The 17,575-nt window shown below is 42.2% G+C and overlaps 1 protein-coding gene across 1 annotated transcript; it reads right to left on the reverse strand.

Annotated features, from left to right (window-relative positions):
- Window positions 1–5,764: 5,764 nt before the first annotated feature.
- On the reverse strand, window positions 5,765–16,083 carry mb21d2 (Mab-21 domain containing 2). The gene is made up of 2 exons (XM_017712235.2): window positions 15,740–16,083; window positions 5,765–7,933 (listed from the first exon to the last, which is right to left on the reverse strand). Exons 1-2 carry the CDS (start codon window positions 15,984–15,986, stop codon window positions 6,663–6,665), a joined length of 1,518 nt encoding a protein of 505 aa, XP_017567724.1. The 5' UTR covers window positions 15,987–16,083; the 3' UTR covers window positions 5,765–6,662.
- Between the last annotated feature and the right edge of the window lie 1,492 nt (window positions 16,084–17,575).

A 17,575-nucleotide genomic window follows, 5' to 3' on the forward strand; every position in this document is an offset into this window, starting at 1 on the left:
AAAGGGTCCTGACCGGCCCACTCAGAGACGTCTTCATATCTCCCGTTGTGTTTGAGAAAACAATAAAAGGCGCCGTCTAGCAGCCTCATTGATCAAAGTCAGGAACAGCAATGTCAGCAGTTTGCGGGGACACTGGAATAACGGCTTACGTTACCGCAGCTGGTAAAAAAAGAAACAGACGCTGCTATTAGATATTTCTGCACTTTGTGCTGAAATTGGAGGTCCAAGGCCGTTTCGAACACTGAGAGACTCTGTAGACAATTTTGATACAATTTGTTGAAATCACTGCAGAAGAATCATGTACGGATGTTCTCAGTAGTGATGAAAGGAGAAATGGAAAATGAAAAGGCCCATCTGGACTCACTGTGGTTTGCTGTTAACCTCTTATTCTCCAGGGTATATTTTGGTTTGTCCATCTGAATTTACGTGACCAAATCGTACAGCAAATTATTCAGTGACTGCCTGAAATAAATGCATTTTATTTATTTCTTTATCGTTTTGTAAAATGTTTTATGATCATAAACATATTGCTGTGTGCTTACAATTTGTGGGGCAGTCGTGGGCTGGAGGTCAGGGAACCAGCCCTCTGATCGGAAGGTTGCTGGTTTGATCCCCAGAGCTGACCGTGCATGACTGAGGTGTCCTTGAGCAAGACACCTAACCCTCAACTGCTCCCCGGGCATTGTGGATAGGGCTGCCCACCGCTCCGGGCAAGTGTGCTTACTACCCCTGGTGTGTGTGGTGAATGGTGAAACTGACCACTGATGAATGGGCTAGAGGCATTGGGGAACCCTCGTGGCCTTCTAGGCCTTTAGAGAAGGCCTAATGATTACTGTGAAATAAAAAGAATGAATGCCTGTAATGTTAATGGAAAAGAATAATCATTCTTCTTGTATTTAAACCCTGCAAATATTTCAGTATAATGCTTATTTCGTTATCAAGTTTTACTTGGAAAGTCAAAGGTGAAATCTTTAAAACATCCAGTGCAAAAATCCCCAATCTGGGTACTTTTTAAGTAGATACAGCCAAGTGAGCTCTCCTGTTGGTTAGGACTTCAGGAGCTGAACTGAAGGCCTTTTAGATTATCTACCAACATAATTAGGAAGCGACAGAGGAATCAACCAATCATGTTTTGATTCACACCAGGACCAGTTTTGTGAGAAAAAAAGTCACTGTAGGCTTTCTTGAAGCTCTAGATACATTGCTTTCTGTGAATACCAATAGCCAAACCAAAACGTTTGTCAGATGTTAGGATACGAAGACAGGAGCACATGGAATGGAGTCACCGTAAAACTGAATTTACACCATAGGTCAAACTTCGCAATGATTCACTAAGAGGCATTCTCCATCCATGCCGCTTCTCCGTCAGGGTTGCGGGGGGATGCTGGAGCCTATCCCAGCAGTCTATGGGCGGAAGGCAAGATATACCCTGGACAGGTTGCCAGTCCATCACAGGGCAGACAGACAGACACAAACAGCCACTCACACCTAGGGGCAATTTAGCATCTCCAATTGGCCTGACTGCATGTCTTTGGACTGTGGGAGGAAACCGGAGAACCCGGAGGAAACCCACGCAGACACAGGGAGAACCTGCAAACTCCACACAGAGAGGACCCTGGCCGCCCGGCCAGGGAATCGAACCCAGACCCTCCTCGCTGTGAGGCGACAGCGCTACCCACCACGCCACCGTGCCGCCCGAGAGGCATTCTATGAGTGCCAATATCTCCCAATAACTACACTCTGACCAAATCCCAAATCAAAAGTATGTTTAAGTATTTTTTATTTATTTATCTTTTTTTGTGTCTTGATGAAGGCCTGAGAACGCCGCAATGCGTCTGTACTTGGAATTTCCCGGGAATTTCTTTGCGCAGGAATTTATTTTGCACATGCTTTGTGGATATGGATGGATTTTCTGTTTTTTTGCCATTCCCATCATGGAATCGTTACTTTTGAGTTTGCTGCACCCATGCCCCACAAGCACCTAGGTGGAGATATGTGGATCCTTGGCGTCTCCTGTATGCTAAGCGAGCCTCTAGTGTATTATTGTGTGAATAATAATTTTGCAAGCTCCAAATGTCTGTGTTTAATCTAGAAAGGCCAAAAAACAGTGAATCACCCTTAGCAAGCGCTAACATACAAGAATCCCACTGGTACTAGTTAGCAGGTGTTTTCTTCCTCATTCTTGATCAAGTTTTAACATTTTTAGCCTGAACTAATGGCCTAGCTCTGATAGTCATGATTCCCCACTGGTCAGGACGGCTAAATTGTGCAGCAAAAGATGACCTACAGTATGTATTTGTACATCCATGTAATGGAGCTACAAGGTAGGTGTTTCTAATAAAGCAGCCAGTGAGTGGAAGTACAAGCTGTTTCTAATTAAATGGCCAGCTACTGGAGTACAAGGTAGGCGTTTCCAATAAAGTGGCCAGTGAATGGAAGTCCAATGCATGTGTTTCTAATAAAGTGGTCATTGAGTGGAAGCACAAGGTAGGTGTTTCGAATAAAGTGGCCAGACAATGGAGGTACAAGATAGGCATCCCTAATAAAGTGGGCAGTTAGTAGAAGTGCAAGGTAGGTGTTCCTAATAAAGTGTCCAGCGAGTGGAAGTACAAGGTAGGTGTTTCTAATAAAGTGGCCAGTGAATGGATGTACAAGGTAGGTGTTTACAATAAAGTGGCCAGTGAGTGTCAATATAAGATAGGTGTTTCTAATAAAGTGGCCAGTGAATGGATGTACAAGGTAGATGTTTTTAATAAAGCGGCCAGTGAGAGGAAATATTTAGTACGTGTTTCTAATAAAGTGGCCAGGGAGTGAACAGTCTAGAAGCTGTATTTAGAGAGAGACAGAGGTCACTGTCAGTGCATGTTCAGGGCAGTGCGAGCATTTAAAAGTCCTTGTCATCTGGTAGACGGCTGCTGTTGAGGTTATGTAGGATAGAATTTTCTCAGATATTGTGTCACCGAAAATGCTGACTCAGCAAGTCAGATGACTACGTGTGCACGCAGTTAAAGCAACATTACTCCTGAACATATCAGCATATTTGTGTGGATCACTGCAAATATAAAGCACCATCTGCATTATGACATGCTCCCATAAGCATGTTTATTACCTTTTTTTGACTGCACACCAATGCACACTGAAATCAACACAAACTCTCTTGCCTCTCCCACACTAGCACATTCTAATCTTTAGTTCCATGGCAAAGACATGAGTGATGTGGGCAAAATGAACCTATCAATAAATAATAAGATGAGAGATAAAGTGATCCACAAGATGGAGATTCAGGGAGTCCAAATGAACTGGTCCACAGTCCATGCTCAGAAAGGAGTGGTGATGATATCAGTGATAAAGAGGCTTTGCCCCATATAATTAAACAGGGTTATAGCTGTGATAAATCTGGTGCAGATAAATATGAACAGCAAATATTAAAAAGCAGTGAAATAATATGTACAAAAAAATGCCATTATTACATTTGATCAACAGCACCTTTTTGTGATCTGATCAGTTTCTTCAAGGGGAATTGCTTTGGTTTTTCAAAATTTCGGCATATTTCGGTGGTTAAGATGTTGGTTTGGTGTAAAACGGTTCATTGTAGAGAAACTTACACTCTGATTTCTTCACTTTGGTGGTGCTAGGAACCAGAGGTCATATTGTTTACAACACAAATATAGGCATTTTACTTACTGTCCAAAACCACCAGTGAACCTACACGCCTTATGAGTTTTTATATGAATGTTAATGATGGTAAATTGGTGGAAAATCAGAAATAGTATGTATTTCTGGGGACTATTTTGCCTTAGAACACCTTGCATGTAAATCGTAAGGCATGTACCACTCCACCATGAATAGATTAAAAAAACTGTTTAGCGCAAAAGCTACATCTATCTATTATAAAACAAACAATGTCTCAGACATCACGGAGCATTTTCAGGACCATTTCATCAGCTTTTAGAGGTAGACGTCTGGATCCCATCACCACCACTGTGAACAATTCTGAATCAGTAAGTTTTAAGGGTGGGAATCTCTAGGCACCTAATGAATCAAACTCGATTCAGGATGCCAAGATGCAATTCCAGACTTCAGGCTGCTACAAAGCTCTTATTCTCTTATTCTCCAGGGTGTATTTTGGTTCGTCCGTCTGAATTTACATGACCAAATCGTAAGGCAAATTATTCAGTAACTGCATGAAATAAATGTAAATTTAAAAAAAAAAAATTTTTTTGTAAAAGTCCCTCAAATTAACAGTAAATGTGATCACATATCGCCAAAGTCTTACAATTTACTGCTAAAAGCCAAAATTCTAAGACGCTCTTTGTATTATTTTATAAAAATAATTCAGTTCCTCACTGAAGAGGCATCTGTTTATAGTTTATAGCCCAGATTTGTGGAAAAATAGTTCAGCTTCTTTTATTATAAGACTTTAAAATTACACCACCATCTCTTTGACCAGAAAGAAGAGTTACAGCCTCATACGATGCCCAGCTTCTGAACGTAGCTTATGAAATATGAACGCTACAAAGAATATGACGAAGTGCGTTTTAGAGCCACTGGTGGTCTCAAGGAGTTGAAGAGATTAAAGTTGAATACCAGTGGATTACTTTGTTAGCTAGTTATCCTGCTTGGTTAAACAAAGCTATGTTCTTCTGTAGGATCACGTTTACATTTCTATTACAGCCCTTTTACATCACATCTGCAAACGTGTGCATTAGTCCCATAATTTGCTTCCTAAGTGTCCTACTGTAATACACGAGAGAGGAAACTCGTGTATGTAAACATTAAATTTTGATGTTTGTTCGTAACATATCAGTCCACTAGCTTGATAAGGTCGGTACCCTGCTGACCGTTTGCCACTTCTGGCCCACTCTTCGACCACCCAGATTACTGTCCTGCTTACAAGCTCTACCTAAAATTTAATCTCCTTAAACAGATTTTAAATGCACACAGACTTTTATAAAATTAACTAAGAGAAATATCAGCAGTATGGGCTGGCAGTCATGGGCTGACGGTGAGGGAACCAGCCTTGTGACGAGAAGGTCGCTGGTTCGAACCCCTGGGCAGACAGTACGTGACTGAAGTGCCCTTGAGCGAGGCACCTAACCCCAAACTGCTCCCTGGACACCATGGACAGGGCTGCCCACCGCTCCGGGCAAGTGTGCTTACTGCCCCATATAGTGTGTGTGCACATGGCGAGTCACTGCGTGATTGGGTTAAATGTGGAGGTGAAATTTCCCCATTGTGAGACTAATGAGGGTCACTTAATAATAATAAACAACTTAATATTACAAACACCTGAGAGAGTATAAATAATGACCAGGCCTAATATAAAATAATTTTAACGAAAATGTTGCAGACACTGCACTAGATTAAAATTATTTACTAAACTAATTTACAAAGTATAACTAAAGAAACGAGGGAAGGAAAAATAAGCAAATTGGACTGTGAATGGAAAATGGGCGATGGTAAGAGGACTCTTGTCCAATACTCTGCTTAACCACCGGTGGGCCGCCCAGAAGACCCTGAGCAAAATGCCAGTGGATCACTGACTTTACCATCAGTGGGTCAACAGTGGCCCACTATCCTCTTCCTATCAGGGTGTGGAATTGAATGCTTCACATCAAACCACTCCGTATTTCTTTATTTGTGTCTTAACTAATTAATTAAGCAGAAAATTCCTCTTTAACTTTTCTCGAATGCTTGGAGAAAGTGCATCCAATAGCTGTTCTTGTGCAAAATTAATAGACAAACAATGCCTTCCCCACACAGCTTTAAATACATACACAATTCTTTATTTACAGACGATACAACACAGGTGAAGGGGAACTTCTCTTGAAGGTTTGATGTAAATGACTAAAGCCATAGTAAAATTATGTTGAATCAATGGGTCTTTTTGATATGATGGCTTTACAGTGGCTAGTGGTAGCTATAAGCAGCAATTTGAACCAATAAGATTGGATTTCCATTCATTCTCAATAGCAGCAGCATGTGGCCTCATACAGAAGACAAATTTAAAAGTGGAAACAATCCTACCATACATGTTCTTTCAGTTGGAGAAAACACAACTCGGCCAATATAAAAGCATCTTGCTCTAACTGGGTATAACTGAACATTTCAATAATTGCACTTAAGAATATTTGAGTGTTATCCATTAGCCAGATATAAAAGGTTTTGGCTTTCTTTGACATGTCATTATCTCACTACAGAAAAAGTTGTTTTTTTGTACAGTTGTTTATAGATAAAAGAAACACAAGAACGTGATGAAAAGCATTTGAAGTATTATCTAGGAGAAACACAGGAAAACCATCTGATTCTAGTGTTAGTTTTCAGTGCTGTTCAGAATTCACAATCATCGAGGACGTACCATGTTTCCAGACGCTGCAGCAGTTCACTGCAAAAAAGAAGCCGTCTTCATGTAGAATGCACTGGGCTGTGCACAGCACTTCTGCATGTCCAAGTATAGCTACCCAAAAACTGCTAAGTGTTCTCTATCCCCGGAAAAACACTTGGTTCCTACCCCACTTTCACTCAGAGTCTCTCCCAAAGGACATTCTACAGCACTGGAGCATAGCCTCTCAGCAGCTCAGTGTAATGGGCAGGTTTAGCTTTCCATTTTATAGCAGTACAGTCTTCCAAAGACTCCTTAGGCATACGGGGTGAAGGACCTCTCAGAAAAACTTGTCATCGATGCGGAAGTGTGGTCGTGATACGTCGTCTGGGTTGATGAACACAGAGATGGACTTGCCTGGGTTCTCAGTGACCAGCTGTTGGAGCTTCTTGGCGAGTCGGTCATCAGGCTGCTGGTGGTCTGTGGAAGAAGGGTCTGTTTGTGGCGAGGGAAGCCCAGAAGAACTCCCACGCCGTTGCATCTCTTGTGTTAGGCGGTTGGCAGCCTTGGCCTGATCGATGGTGGAGCGCAAATGCTCAGCCGGATCAGAACGCACCAGGGCAAGTTTGCGGGCATAGAACATGGAGGTCTCATCGCATAGGTGCTCCAACATGTTGCACTGTGGAATGAAATAGTTGGGGCAGGTCTTGTTGACCAGGCAGTGCTGTAGGTCATCGATGAGGCCCAGCAAGAAGTGGGCAGCAAAGTCCTCTTGCGCAAGGTAAGTCGCTGGCAGGCGATCACAAGCCCATAGCATGATGCTGCGCAAGTGGTAGGGGCTGACAGAAGAGGGCTGACCCAGCAATTTGACAATAATGGCCTTACAGGCTTGGAATGCTTGCATGAGGCCTGGAGAGATGCATTTCTTCAACTGAACCTCGCTACGGGCAAAGGAAAGACGCCACTCGTTCTCCCTTCGACCGGAAGCTGAGCAAGCAGGAAGGAGGTAGAAGCCACTGATCACCTCTTCCTCTGTGATCTTCCCATCCCAGAAGTGGTTCTCCATCAACCAGCTTTGGGCGACTGCTGGCCAACCTTTGAACGACACGACCGGTACGATGTCGTAGAGCATGCGGCTGCTGCCCACTCCCAGAATCATGGAGAGTAAGGTGCTGTGGCGCTCCACGCGCTCGACCCTTGGGGTACCCCGCTGTGGCTTGCGCTGAACCTCGGCCAGCACTAATGCAACTGCCTCCTGGAACCAATCAGCCACCAGAGTGGGAGAGAAGAAGTAGTTGGTAGTTCCATTGAGGTGGTCGGCCAGCGTGCAGCAGTCCCTCCAGCGAGCGATGGTACCTTCATCAAACAGGCGCAAGCTTAGCCAAGAGTGCCCCAGTGCCGAGTGACGCATATCCAGCGTGACTGGCTGGTTACGGTCATGCAGCTTCAGAGCAGGGACCAGCAGGGTGAAGGCCATGTCATAGTCAGAACCACGATTGTATACTCCCAGCTCATCCAGATCCATGTCCACAACGCCATCTCTAACTCCGCCCGACAGGAGCAAGTACTCGTTGGCAACAGGCAACTTCTGGTCAAGCTTCTGCACCATACCTGAGAGTGAACAAGTGGGAAAAAAGAAATATGGGCAATAATAGGTTAGCACTGACAACAAACATCAAATCTAAGGATGCCAATTCAAATCTAACGATCGTCCACCGGACAGTGTCAAAATCTTAGACCTTACAAATCATTTTAATGGGTTATAAAAATGAGAAACAGCAACTGAAAATGCTGTTTGTTTCCTTCACTCTTCATTGGTCACCACAGAGATGTTTCAGTGATAGCAGATCAACAGTAACAATGTGATTGAGTGGAACTATTTCACAGTTTCTACAGGGAACATTAGACCAGGAACTTGCAGTCACTGTTCAAGTATCAAGAGGGGGTACAACACCCAGAGACTTGTTTGATACATCATCCCATTTGATGTGCAAGATGTAGCAAAACAACAGAATAATAAAGCCCATGCTAGCATGCTAGTGCCATATGTAGCTATGTAATTCATTACCTCTTTGTTGTAAAGGACATTTGATATCGCAGCACATACTCCAGCCTAAATACTGTAGTCATTTCAGTATGCATATCATCACTGTCCAATGAAAAACATGTATCTCCATTTTTTGCGATTTTTACTTTTATGCATCATTTGAGATCGGCAGCTGTCCTTTATATTGTGTGAAAATTTCATGATGAGTGGACCAATAGAAATGCTCCAAAACTGCTTAGAATAAAATAATCTTTCCATTAACTTGCATTGAAAGTAACGAACATTTTTGCCCTCTCCTGTAAAGTTACTATTTTAGAGATGCCTGTCTTTATTTGGACAGCGATGATATGTTATGTAAACTGTTTTTATTTATTACAGGTTTTCGCTCCCTGTGTCTCCTGAGCTGTGGTCTCGGGCAGGAATTTTTATTTCGGTACGACACTAATCAGTTCATTCTCACTGTATACCAATCCACCCATTCTGTGCACTTCCTGTCACATGATTAAAGTCCTACCACTATCCTGCAAAGAGTCTAGCACTATCTCTGGCGTCTGTTTCCTGTGGATCGATAGGAGGACCTGAAAGAGAACACCAGTGCTGGGAAAAGGCATTTGATCAATAAGGGAGGAAACTGAAGTCCTCTACAGTTGTTTGCAGGGAAAAGGATGTGTATACCATCTGCACAAGTACACAAATACTGATGCTTAGCGATAAAGTTCAAAGCTCTGTTGTTATTGCTGAGTGTGGACACAGCAAGGAGCATAATGTGATTACGCATGCTTAATGGTTTTTAAGCAGTGTGGCCTTCACCACACTGGGCTTTCACCTGCCACTCCACTGGGCACAGGGATGCTCTCAAATATTTATGGCTGTTTTCCGGATGAGACGGTTAGGCACAACGCCCTTGGAGTTCGCTAACAGTGGCACAGTCCATTAATAGACCTCACCCTGCTATTCCATTTCTTGTCTTCACTTTCTCTCCTCTCTGTCCTCCAACTTTCCACCCACAAAAGTGGAGCACTGATGTTCCTCCTTTACAGCACTTGGGTGGTAACCAGGATTGACACGGTGTTAGTCCACAACCATTAGTCAATATTGTTGTGGTATCAGTACTGATATCACACAAGGAGATGAAATGACAGACAAATTAATGAAACATTAAACGCAAACTGTACTCTGATGCAAGGACATCAGTTACATTATTATATGTATTTATACAGAAAACAGAACTGATCTAGAACACACTGAAGTAAAGCAAGTGAGAGTTCCAAGTACTCCCTCTATAGGGTAAGAGTAGAATTGCACCCTAACTGTACAATGCCAACTACACAGTTCCAATAATCACCTTGCAAATTTCTCTTCTGTGCATCTAAAATGACTAAAGCAGATGTTTCTGGGAAGACTGGATATAAAATAATCCAGCTGAAGAAAAGAGAAAGTCAAAGGAAAAAAATAAAACCAAAACAGAAGTTTCCAAAACCGGAGTTTAAAAAAGTAATAAAATATTTAAACAAAATTAGACTCTTATCAACCCTGCAGGGCCTGGTAGACCACAAAAACCATTATTTATCAGATAAACAGAGAATAGAAGCTATAAAAAAAGCAAAGAGTGAACACATTAAGTGTGTGTGTATATATGTATATATATATATATATATATATATATATATATATATATATATATATATATATATATATATATATATATATATATATATATATATATTAGTAAATGATTTATTCTTATCTTAGTGTGTTTTATTTGTGAAACTGATGTGAAATGAAATTGTATAAGTATCAGGACAAGCTTGTTAGATTGAATAGAGTTAGTTGGTATCGATACTGAAGGATCAGGTGCTGGTGCTGGTATTGATGGTCATATGACATGTGGAAGTGAACCGATCCTCAACCGAGAACACACTTCTGCACATTTAATATGCAATTACAGTTTTTTGCTGAATTTAAAATTCTGCAAAAAATAAAGCCTAGAAGATAACGGCACATTTTATAACATATTTTTTCAATATGTTAAACTCATATCGCTGTTGTCAGATCAAAACCTCGTATCTCCAAAAGGATAACTTTACAAGAGAAGGAAAAAAACATACCGTACTTTTAATGTAAGTCTATGGAAGCAGACTTTTTTCCCAAGCAAATTTGAGTCATATCTGTTGGTTCTTTTGGTTCTTTCATCATGAAATTTACACACAATATATAGCACCACAGGCATTTTCAAATTATGTCAAAAACTGAAAAAGGTTTTGTTCTGACATCAGCGATATACAAAACTTTTGCATTTAAATTTACAGAAAAAAATGCCCTACAAACTCAACAAAACATGTAATTTAATATGAAGGGGTTTGTTCCAAAATGCATTATAGACTAGACTTAAAAATTACGTTAATCACACATACAAGAATGATCAATGCCATCTTACCACATTTAATAGAGACATAAAAGTGTGTTTTCCACTGTATGTCAGCTGTTATGTTTTCAAAACTTTGTTGAATCCAAATTGGTCACAGATGGACATACATCATCTATAGCAGCTGTAGTGTCCAGTATCCAGTACATGTTACAGAACTGTAACTGACACTGGGGCAGGTCATATTGTTCACTCTGGTAATATGTCACATAAATAGGGAAGTTTTAGATGCAATAGAGCAATACATTCCCACAGGCTGTTCCAGTGAAAGTCTTTCTGAGATGTTATGAGCATAAGATGCTACTAAGTTATTAAACTCTACCCCGGGACAGTGTGGCCTTTAGTAAAGCTTTCAGCTGTTGCAGAATGTGGCAAGTTGCAGGTTCACGGCCCTGCACAAACACCCTTTACACACGATTATACAAGAAACGTCTGTCAATTAAAGTGAGAATTCCTCCTCTTTCTTCATTAAATGTTCCCACAAACTTGTGCCTTTAAACACGGAACTCACTTGACAAAAAACCTCTATTATTCAGATGCCACTCCTCCCCCCTACGGCCCCTTCGCTCACTCTCTCTGCACAACAGAGACTGAAAGCTTCAAAAACAGCCAGTGTCACATTTGTTCAGTCTCTTTGATTTGCATACACATACACTGGCGGCCAATCAGCGAGTGTGCTGTCTGAATTAGGCCGCAGTGAATGGCAGAGATTGAGAGTGTGAGAACAGCGTCTGTCTGTGTCTGCGACAGAAAGCTGTAGATCACTCATGCCTCAGTGGACAAGGGGTTCCCACAGATGGCTCAGTGCTGTCACACTCCCTCTTGACTGGGCTGGGACAAAAAACACCGGACAGGCCTATTGAGTTGCCACTGAAAATAGCCACTCCTGTAAAAGTGTCAGTGGTCACAAACCTCTGGTTACATGTGCGAACTGCTTATGGCCAGTGCAAACCCGGTTCTTTAAACGATGGACATATAATCACTGTTAGAACTTTTTTTTTTCTTGTTGTTTTTCACCAGTTATGCCAATTAAAGGGCCCATACCATGAAAAATTGTACTTTTTTTCACTTTGAAAATATGTAAACATTGAGAATGGTTTCAAAACTCACGACTCACTTTCCCAGTCTGTGTATCATTGCTGTTTAAAGAAAACCTCACATCTCCATTTTTGTCGTTTTTCAGTTTTTAAGATCATTTAAGATCAAATACCTGTTGCCCTTTTCATTGTGTGTAAATTTCATAATGAATGGACCAAAAGAAACGCCCCAAAATGACTTGGAAAAAATTCTGGTTCCATTGACTTACATTAAAAGTAAATTAGGTTTTTCTTTCTCCTGTAAAGTTACTATTTTTGAGATACGAGGTTTTGTTTCCGATAACAGAGATATGGAAACCATGTTGCAAGACAGCCTGATTTTAACTGGCTGTTTTTGTGATGTCACACAGTTACATACATCTTTCAATTCAGTCTACAGCAGTTTAGCCCTGCATGAGGGCAGCCAATCAGAACAGTGGTCATTTACATACAGTCATATGTAAAGGTCTGAACACACATTTCATTTTCTAAGTGAAAATAAGTTAACACATCTTTACAGGGAGCTTAAAATATGACTTTCTCTGCTAATTTTGTCTTATTTATTTACCGAGTTAAACACAATGGATAAAATAAAACATAAAATATGAGATAAAATAGCTTTTACACAGGCCACATTTCATGTTTTCTTTTTTGTTTACGTTCAATTCAGCAAAGAAACAGTCATGGTGCATTAAATTCTGCAGAAGTGTGACACTTTTCATTTAAAAGATTCAACATAACACACAATTTGACCAGGGTGCGCAAACCTTTACATACAAATCCATATCAGTCTTAAAGGCACAGTAACAAAAACAGTCTGTTTAATTCTAAGGGATAAAGAGAGGCAGGAAAACAGTCATGTAGAAGTGAACGACCATTTTTGGCACATAAATGCACACAAATGTCACGTGTGGAGAAAATAAAGGACATCGTCTCTGTCCATAGAAGACCATGCATCTCCATTTTTGTCGATTTTTATTTTTATACATTATTTCTACACACCAGCTGTTCTTTACGTTGTATACAAATTTCATGATGAATGGACCAATAGAAATGCTCTAAAATCACTTGGAATAAAATCTCTTTACATTGACTTACATTGAAAGGCAGCAGTGTTTTTGTCTTCTCCTGTAAAGTTATTATTTTGGAGATACTAGTTTTTCTTTGGACAGCAAATGTAGTATACAGGCCCTTTAAACCTCATAGGTATGAGGTTGACAGGCTGAATATACATCATAAAGATTTAAAACAACCTCAAATTCATATACTGTGAAACAGGTAGGTTGTCAGTAGGATTTCGCCAAAGCATCTCTCTCACATTCATCTCTGCTCTAAACTGGTAAAACCTACTAACATTCATATTTATCCCTTGATGCTCACCAGTGCTGCACCACTAACCTTTGCCTTGTTGCTGCATTAATATGCATTCTGTCTCCAGTGCTCTCCAAGATTCGGTAAACCTTTCCATCCAATTAATTACCGACAACAGGCGCAGGTCTTGTGGGAGTATAAATCACACCCAAGTCTCACACAAATCCTGCTGAAACTGACACTCTCAGATGAACAAGAGGTATGGCCAAAGATACGGTCTTCAGCAAAGTGCTTACTGTATTTATACTAAGGCTGAACAATTAATCGTTTTTATATCAAAATCGCAATTTAAGGGAGTGCAATTTTCTAATTATAGCCTACATTAACAAAAAAAGTCTCAAGTTTTTAAGTATGGAAATTTAACCTAATAAACAGAGAGACTGAACTGCCTGCAGATCAATTTGACCAATCAGAAGCAAACAAACATCCATGTGCGGTGACATCACAACCACAACTTACTGGCACTACATTCAGAGGTCTGGCCTCAAGCCAGAAAAGTTGGGTATTCTGGTGTTTTGGGCAACAAAAAACAAAACAGGCCTGAACCTTAATTTATTGAAATTAATTATTCAATAATTCTTTAAATAAATCGCAGTCACAATATAGATATTTTCCCAAAACGTTTGGCCCTAATTTATACCACTTCAGCTGCATCTGTATTCTGTATCTGCTTCCGAACATGTGGCACATTACCAAATATTTCCCCAGGTCAAAGCACCAGACATGGATATTAAAGAGCACATGCTGTGGAAAGCTGAATTTCTCTCACCTAAAGCGTCTATATCTTATATTTCTCTTATATTTTACATAAATGTCATAATTCATTTTTACACAACCATTTCCCAACCTCTTTTTATCCCTTAGAATGAAACAGGCTGTTCTTGCTACTGTGCCTTTAAGCCTAATGTACAAAATCATGGTCTGTTCTGATTGGCCACCTTGTACTGTACCGTACCTCATACAAAATCCACTGAAACACTCCATATAACTTCAGCATCAATGGGTGAAGCTGAACTCCTATAGGCTGAAAGGGTGGACATATGTAAATGAGTTCTTTTAACATCACAGAAACACCAAGTTCAAAATGGAGTGATCTGCAGCTTAGTGGACTGGATAGCGAACAGTATGTATTGAAACATTAACAGTATTATTTCAATATCCTTTATTTCATAAGAAAAAATATCGTTTTCTATAATACAGGCCCTTTAACTTTCAATTCAAGTTAATGTAACAACACACTCAAATCATTCTGGGGCGTTTAAATTAGTCAACTCATCATGAAAGTCTGGCAACAGTGAATCACCTGCCTCAAAAAAACAAAAACAAAACAAACTTTTGTTCCATCAGTGACGATAAGGACACCGGGCCCGTTTTGAATGAACTGGTTTTGTGATGTCACAAACAGACTTACATATATCCGCCTATTCAGCCTACAGCCGGGAGTTTACCCCCTCTTTGAAGTTCTAAGGAGTGTTTCAGCACAGGCTGCTTTTTGAAAGAGAGCAACCAATAAGAGCAGAAGTCATTTACATATCCGTCTTAAAGGCACAGCAACAGGCATGTTGCTGCTGTTGAAACGAAACCTCATATCTCCATTTTTGTCGTTTTTCAGGTTTTGACATAATTAGAAAGCAGCCGTTGCTCTTCACACTGTGCGGAAATTTCATGATGAAGGGACCAACAGAACTGACTCAAAATGGCTTGGTAAAACGTCTGGTTCCATTGACTTACATTAAAAGTAGAGTATGTCTTTTCCTTCTCCTGTAAAGTTCTCCTTTTGGACATGTGAAGTTAAGGTTCCGACAACAACGACATGTTTACCTCGGTGGTGTAAAGAGAGGCTGGAAAATGGTCATGCAAAAATGAAATGTAGGACGTGGGCCCTTTAATACTATGGGAGTCAGGCCAGCTTGAGAAACAAGGTATAAGTATTATGCCTATATCAGTTCTCTGTCCATGGTACTGACCTTTATCAACGCTAGTCTGCATTAATATGACGACAAAGGCTTGACTGTTCTCATTTAGACCCAGTGGGTGGCCTGGGGGGAGAAATCCAGTCCAACATGTGGCAGTAATCATTTTGATCCCCTGCAGCAACGGATTAAGAGCATGTACTCATCCGAGTGCGGAATTAAAAATGTATATTTTTTGGATCTAGGTCCGAGAAAGGGGTCAAAGCACAACAAACAAACACACACGAAAGCTGCAAATGGGTTCTGTGGTCCACAGCAGTCAGAGACCCTCAACCAGGGACGAGGCTGAAGTGGGCTTCCCATTCGCCAGCTTGTTGTTCGAATTTCCCCGTTCCACCTTAAATGGTGCACCAGTTCCATTCTGCCGCCTTACCATTTAAGGTGGAACGGGGGAATTCGACCAAGAAGGTGACTTCAGCTTCGGGAACGCATGTAAGGGCTGGTCTGAGCTCAGCCTCGCCACACTGACCCTAACGCTGGCCAGCAGCAGAGAGAAAGCGCGCTAACGGCGCTGCCTGTCCTCACCCAGCATGGAGAAGATGAAGTCCTTGGCCGTGTGGATCTCCAGAGCCCTCTGGTCGTCGTACTCGCGCTGGTCGTGTTTGCTGAATTCCTGGATGAGCCGGTTCAGTTCGTCCATCCTCGAGCCGGACCTGAAGTCCAGCTCCGGAGAGCAGGCCGGCCTGGACACGCTGCTGTTGGGGGTCGCGGTGGGGCTGCTGCCCAGGCTGCTGAGAGATCCAGCCCTGCTGCTCAGGGCAGGGGCCGCCATCTTTCACCACACACTCATACAGGCTCTCCCTCACACACACTCGGCAGCGGCGGCGGCGGCAGCTCCTCCCTCCTTCCCTCCCTCCACCGGCCTACAGCGTTTCTCCTGCCTCCCTCCTCCTCCTCAGTAAGCAGGTGGTGTTGTGATGAAGCGCTGATCCGTGATGTCGTGTCTTAATCCACACGCAGCAAACACAGCAAACACCACCCACTCTGGGAATTACATATTCATATATATATAATGTACACACAAGGTATACTATTTCCACTTCAATACAAACTGCATAAAGTTGAATGATAGATAGATAGATAGATAGATAGATAGATAGATAGATAGATAGATAGATAGATAGATAGATAGATAGATAGTGTATATATACACTGCTCAAAAAAATAAAGAGAACACTTAAACAACACAATATGACTCCAAGTAAATCAAACTGTCCACTTAGGAAGCAACACTGACTGAAAATCAATTTCACAGCTGTTGTGCAAATGGAACAGACAACAGGTGGAAATTACTGGCAATTATCAAGACACACTCAATAAAGGAGTGGTTCTGCAGGTGGGGACCACAGACCACTTCTCAGTACCTTTCTGCTTTCTGGCTGATGTTTCGGTCACTTTTGAATGTTGGTGGTCTTTCACACTCGTGGTAGCAGGAGACGGACTCTACTGTACAAACCACACAAGTGGCTCAGGTAGTGCAGCTCATCCAGGACGGCACATCAATGCGAGTTGTGGCGAGAAGGTTTGCTGTGTCTGTCAGCGTAGTGTCCAGAGGCTGGAGGTGCTACCAGGAGACAGGCCAGTACACCAGGAGACGTGGAGGAGGCCATAGGAGGGCAACAACCCAGCAGCAGGACCGCTACCTCCGCCTTTGTGCAAGGAGGAACAGGAGGAGCACTGCCAGAGCCCTGCAGAATGACCTCCAGCAGGCCACAAATGTGCATGTGTCTGCACAAACGGTTAGAAACCGACTCCATGAGGATGGTATGAGGGCCCGAGGGTCCACAGATGGGGGTTGTGCTCACAGCCCAACACCGTGCAGGACGCTTGGCATTTGCCAGAGAACACCAGGATTGGCAAATTGGCCACTGGCGCCCTGTGATCTTCACAGATGAAAGCAGCTTCACACTGAGCACATGTGACAGACGTGACAGAGTCTGGAGACGCTGTGGAGAGCGATCTGCTGCCTGCAACATCCTTCAGCATGACCGGTTTGGCAGTGGGTCAGTAATGGTGTGGGGTGGCATTTCTTTGGAGGGCCGCACAGCCCTCCATATGCTCGCCAGAGGTAGCCTGACTGCCATTAGGTACCAAGATGAGATCCTCAGACCTCTTGTGAGATCATATGCTGGTGCACTTGGCCCTGGGTTCCTCCTAATGCAGGACAATGCTAGACCTCATGTGGCTGGAGTGTCAGCAGTTCCTGCAAGATGAAGGCATTGAAGCTATGGACTGGCCCGCCCGTTCCCCAGACCTGAATCCGATTGAGCACATCTGGGACATCATGTCTCGCTCCATCCACCAACCCCACGTTACACCAGACTGTCCAGGAGTTGGCAGATGCTTTAGTCCAGGTCTGGG

Source organism: Pygocentrus nattereri, chromosome 19 (genome assembly GCF_015220715.1).
Source record: "Pygocentrus nattereri isolate fPygNat1 chromosome 19, fPygNat1.pri, whole genome shotgun sequence".
Lineage (NCBI taxonomy): Eukaryota > Metazoa > Chordata > Actinopteri > Characiformes > Serrasalmidae > Pygocentrus > Pygocentrus nattereri.